Below are 5748 nucleotides of genomic sequence, written 5' to 3'. Positions count from 1 at the left end.
AAAATATCGTAGTTAACGCCCATAATTCTTGTCAGAACCGGCCAAACCAAGTCATAAACAACCCTGGTGAAAATAAATGGCACACATTCCAACTAGTAAGTGCTAATCACATCCGATGGTTTAAATAATACTAAGTACCCATGACCTAGTGGCCTAGACGTCTTAGTGGTATGGTGCTTGCCCCCCACAAAAGTAGCGTGAGTTTATTAGATCTTTGCAAGTGCAAGGTCAGGTGGTATTATAAAATAACATTACTAAGTTGACTATATTACTATATAATTAGGTTAATAGAATAGGTATTCAATATGGAATAATTAAAATGGGATTTATTTTAACTACCCCATAAAAATACAACAAAAGCTATTTTAAATATCAGCAAAGATGCTGTAATGTTTGGAGTCCACAGCAATAAGCCTGAGAGCAGCAACTGCTGCTGCAACAGACATGACCCCAAATAAAATTACATTGAGCCAATGCCATGATTTCTGCAGAGAAGTCAGCTTGTTCCCTTTAGCCACCAAATACATATGGTTTGCAAGTATAAATGTAAGTGGGAAGGTGCTAATCGCTCCTGTCAGACTCATAAAGTCTCCAATGAACGGCAACGCTGCCGCTAGTAAGGTGGTCACTGTCAAGTAACCACCTCGCACCATCACTCTGAATGACACGTTTCTTACAGCTAGTGCACTTCCTTTGATTCCGTATTTTGTATCCAGAAACTCGTACATTGGACTTGCAAAGATCTACAAAAATTGAAGGGAAATATGATCAACGTTGCGTCATGTGAAATGGAAAAGGGGAAATGGAAAAGAAAGCTTACGTGCAAAGCTACGACGGTTTGAAGAAAGACGGATATATTGGCGTATGTCTTGACCCAAACTGGCCCATGAACACTGTTGAGTAAATAACCCTCTGCTTCATTGCCATAAGCCCAATAACCCATGAAGGCGACAGCATATAACGGCAAAACTCCTACGGAAAATTGGAAGTATAACCCTTTCATCATATTCCTAACAGCCGGTTGTCTCACCGTTGCCTACCAAACAACAATGCATTATTATTCAAAAGATCAGATTATTACCGAACGAATATAACTTTTGTGTTCAGGGTCAACCAAGCCCAACCCAACCCGGCCCGTTTGTAACAGATTTGGTGGTCCAATTCTAACCTGTATCTCTGGGAGCATTCCTGTGTTGAAAGCGAAAACAAGACTTGCGGATGCACCGATAGTTGTGAAGACCCGACTTATGTCTGACCCTGGAATGCTGTAGTCCCTAGGTGGAGCTTTGATCCCTTTAAAGACCGTATAAAATCGGTTTAAATTTGGTACAAACAAATACTTAAAAGATGTGGTGTAAGAGAATATACCATCGCGAAGAGACAGGGCGAATGATATGGCCATGTATGATAGACTGAAAAACGTTGAAAATCCAAGCCAGATTCCTAAAGCCGAAAGATGAGGGATACAAATCGCGAAAACGCCACAAGCGAAGCCTGCCATTGCAATGAAATACGGGAGCTTCATGGCATTGTCGTCCCTGAAGAGTACATAAACCGCCTACAAAATCAAACAACGCTTTGATTAAGTGTTAAAAATAAAATAAAAAATTCATTGGATAATTCAAAAGATAAGTAGCTTGACATTTATGTGATTGGAGTAAAAAAATACATAAAGAACCTCGAGGCAGGTCAGGTAACGGGTCAAAATGTATGGGTCGGATCATGTCATCGCACTTTAACACTTTTAGTCATTTCTAAAAAATGTACTACAAATAATTAATACGTTAATTATAATTAAAAATACTATTACAATGAATAAACTATTTTTTTAAAAAACAATTAAGGAAGTTGTATGCAAGTAATACAAACTTTGTGCCACCTCCAACCTGTTCGATCCGTTTGCCATTTTAGCTACCAGTTTGGAATAAAAACACAATCCAAATTGACCCATTCATAAGTAAATTGGTCGATATTGTCACATCTAAAACAATTTGAGCTTATTGACGGTACCTTGAGAGCCTGACCAGCCAATATAACATAACCGACATTGATCATGAAAAGGTTTACATATTGCAACACCCATGTAAGAGAATAAGCTTTCGGGCCTGCAAGTGTTCCAAAAGCCTCGGTTATTTGTCTACACATACATGTGTGTGCACGACACAATAATAGTTTGTAAGTTTGGTCATTACCGTATATGAATCCTGCAAGATCTCTGTATCTGATATGCCTTTTGCCACCAAACTCATGAAGCATTGCAATAAGAGCATTTGCATTGAGTGATATTATTGTGGCTAAGATTAAACCCACTACTCCACCTACCCAACCGAGCGGAACCATGACTGCGCCTGAATATCCCAGAACATACGCGCTGTTGATCCCCGTTGTAAGAACAAAACCCGCTTGAAACCATGAATCTACATTAAGTGATCAAAATCTCCATATTGTAAGCAACCCTTAAATAATAAAAATAATTTATAGAAAAAATATATATTTTTTTATATAATGCGTGAACCCATTTTGAATCTTTGGTTACCTTTTTTTTCTTTCTAAAACAACTAATTTCAACCTGAGCCCATTTTGGTAAGAACCTGTTTTGATTTGAACAAAACTGAAACTTTTTGAAACAGCCCGTTTAGAGGCTAATTTCATTTTGCTCATAACCCGTTTTGACCCGTTACCTGTTGGGCCTACAAGTAACTACCTAACAACCTTCCCATGAAAGTTACAAATGTTTGACACTTTGACTAGCATGTACTTTGATAAAGATGATTGAGCACTAAGACTAGTGGGTATGGAGAGCCTCATCTCCAAGGGGATGGGCCGTCACGTCAGCGCCACATAGGCTCAGCTTAGAGGGGATGGACCTAGGGGGGTGGGGGATGAACCCCTTTATATATATATATATATATGTATGTATAGATGTGTGTATGTTAGGTGAGAGGAGAGAGACACGGCAACACCGGCTGGTGGGAGTCGAACTTGCCGAGCCGACCCTATGGGGGGTGGTGTGAGGGACCGGCACCAGGCCAAGCCGTGCCTCAGCCAGCCCCCATACCCACTAGTCTAACCAATTTTCAAAAATACCCGTAAAAAGCATAAAAAGTAAGGAACTTTATTGAATAATATGTGATATTGACTACTGACAAATGTCTACCTTAGCTTGAAAAATAAGAAAGTCAATAACTTTACAATTATATGGGTCTTCCCACATGGAAAATTTACAAGTTTTCACAAAATGAGTCAAAAGCAAACTAAAAGATAGTATTTTTGTTGTACCAAGGGTACTCAGCTTGATTAAAAAGATTCTGAATCTTTGGTACAAGTGAATATCATCTTGACAACAATTTTGTATGAAAACTCAAAACAGGTTATTGGTATAGATGCAAAGTTCCCTGTTTGGCTTCTGAATATCTCTTTCAGATTTGATATAAATTTATTATTTCCAAAATCCACATCCAAACACCCCTTATTCCCTTAGATATAGTTTTCCCAAACAAAATCAAGAGATTGCATATATAATCCCTCCCAAACAAACATATACAGTAGAGTAAACTGCCAAAATGGTCCCTGAGATTTGATCACTTTTGCCACTTTAGTTCAAAACTCAAATTTTTTAAATCTGTGTCCCTGTGGTTTCAATTTTGTTGACATTTCATCCAAGATCAAAATCTGGTGAGATTTTCCGGTTAACATTCAGTTTTTTTGTCTTTTTCCTCCATTTTAATGAAGGTCAAAATAGTCTTTTAACGTTTAATTATAACAAATTAAAAAAAATCTGTCCATTTTGCCATTCACTAAAAGAGAGGAAAAAGACAAAAAAAAAAAAAAAAAAAAAAAAAAACTGGATGTTAACCGGAAAATCTCACAAGATTTTGATTTTGGATGAAAATGAAAACAAAATTGAAACCACAGGATTTAAAAGGTTTGAGTTTTGGACTAATATGGCAAAAGTGACCAAACCTCAGGGACCATTTTGGCAGTTTATAATCTCACTTATAGCATTCCTATCTGTCGGCTTTTGTGTGGGAAGATATCCCCAGCTAAAAAAACCCTTTTTTAAATGGTACCGGGTACCAGTACCGAATTCCCAAACCGAAATATTTTCGGTACCGACTTTGGACGTTTTCGGTACCGGTATTTATCGGCTTTTACCTTCAAATATCAGCACCGTACCGAGTATTTTCGGTACCGGTACCTGTTTTTGGAGATTTTCGGTACCGAGCTGATCCCTATGATACAGTATAATAATCCAGATATCATAACGAAAAAACTAGTAGTGATTGTTGTAAACTTTCGCTAATATAAAGTGACAAGTAAACTATAGCAGCAACAGATAAAACAAACAAACAGTTGCATCTTAAAATTTAAAATCGGGTGCGTTTGGTTCACGGAATTCAATAATATTAATCCACACAAAAATAATATCATCAATACAGGTTAATTTTTTTTATAATAAAGTAAAGCCGGTTAATTGACAAACAAAACAAAATTAATCAGTAAAAAAAAAAAGAACTAACCGCTGCTGATTTGATGAGCAGTTTCAGGAATCTCAATAGCTATTGATTGATCATCATAAACCTTAGTGGGACGAGTAGAAACGACGTCGTCCATTGGAATTACAAAACAATCTACTTCTTGTTCAATTGACAAAAGATATTCTCTCTGTTCCGCTTCCGAATTCGCTACGTTTTCTAGATAAGCCAGCGATGTATACTACTTATATATATGTATGTATATGTATATTCTCCCTTATCTCTCACAGTATCTTTAATCTTTATTGAGTGTGAAATGTGAATGAATTGAAAAGAAGAAGTATTCAAATTGGGTATGCAAATTAGGGGACTAGTGGGGTTGTGGGGAACGATTACGCACTCCAAAAACTGCGCAAGATTGACACATATTTATAGATGCATTGGTGTGGTTTTATTATTATTATTTTTTTACCGACCAACAAAAAAGGCTTTTATACATTTTCACCCAAAAGAATATACAAGCTAGCCGAAGCCAACATACACCCCTTATATTTTATTATTATTATTATTATTATTATTATTGTTATTATTGTTATTATTATTATTATTATTATTATTATTATTATTATTATTATTATTTTAACGGTAAATTTCTTTTATTCGTGTAGTTAGTGGGACTCAAACCCAAGATCTCCCCTCTCAAAGTGTTTAAAGGTTTTGCGCCTATGGATCACCGCCCCATTTATTATTATTTTATTTTATTTCATTTCATTTTTATTTTTATTTATTTTTTGAACCACAAATTTGAATCACTGATGGACCACTGGAGTATCCTCGTGTTACCAGCGGAACCACCCGATCATATCTATCTCTATTAGGCATAATGCCTATACACCAATTCAGAAGGAAACCCAATAAATATGGGAAAAACCCCCTTGTGGGAATCGAACCAAGGACCTATTGGTCCAAAAGTCTTATCCCACCCTTAAAATGTCACTAGATTATACAGCCATGGACCCATTTATTATTATTAAGGCTGGAGCGTATGGAGGGCGCCATCCATCCACCTCATCCATGTATAGCGCCCACAGGGCTCCATCACCACACCCAGGATTTTAAGAGGGGGGCCGCCATCCCTTCTCCGCTACCATGGTAACGCCAAAAATGAGAGGTTCAGGTGGGGCCCACTAGATTTAATCCAATGAAATCTTTTTTTTTAATTTTGTTTATTATGAAGCTCCATTCCACACCCTGCAAGTTAAAGGAGGGCGTG

The 5748-nt window shown here is 37.1% G+C and overlaps 1 protein-coding gene across 1 annotated transcript; it reads right to left on the bottom strand.

The window, feature by feature from the left end:
* Positions 1-304: 304 nt before the first annotated feature.
* Positions 305-4945, bottom strand: LOC110872714 (proline transporter 3). The gene is made up of 7 exons (XM_022121577.2): positions 4521-4945; positions 2193-2417; positions 2011-2105; positions 1369-1558; positions 1169-1293; positions 821-1036; positions 305-743 (listed from the first exon to the last, which is right to left on the bottom strand). Exons 1-7 carry the CDS (start codon positions 4612-4614, stop codon positions 366-368), a joined length of 1323 nt encoding a protein of 440 aa, XP_021977269.1. The 5' UTR covers positions 4615-4945; the 3' UTR covers positions 305-365.
* Between the last annotated feature and the right edge of the window lie 803 nt (positions 4946-5748).

The sequence above is a fragment of the Helianthus annuus genome, chromosome 8 (genome assembly GCF_002127325.2).
Source record: "Helianthus annuus cultivar XRQ/B chromosome 8, HanXRQr2.0-SUNRISE, whole genome shotgun sequence".
Taxonomy (NCBI): domain Eukaryota; kingdom Viridiplantae; phylum Streptophyta; class Magnoliopsida; order Asterales; family Asteraceae; genus Helianthus; species Helianthus annuus.
The sequence above is the reverse complement of the archived record's forward strand: the minus strand, read 5'-3'. Positions and strand labels throughout refer to the sequence as shown.

Excerpts from the sequence above, each read along its gene's own strand:
- LOC110872714 (XM_022121577.2), bottom strand. The coding sequence starts at position 4,614 with ATGGACGACGTCGTTTCTACTCGTCCCACTAAGGTTTATGATGATCAA. Across the intron at positions 1,559-2,010 it reads TGGCTGGTCAGGCTCTCAAG|GCGGTTTATGTACTCTTCAG; the intron begins GTACCGTCAATA and ends TTGATTTTGTAG. Across the intron at positions 1,037-1,168 it reads GAATGCTCCCAGAGATACAG|GCAACGGTGAGACAACCGGC; the intron begins GTTAGAATTGGA and ends GTTGTTTGGTAG.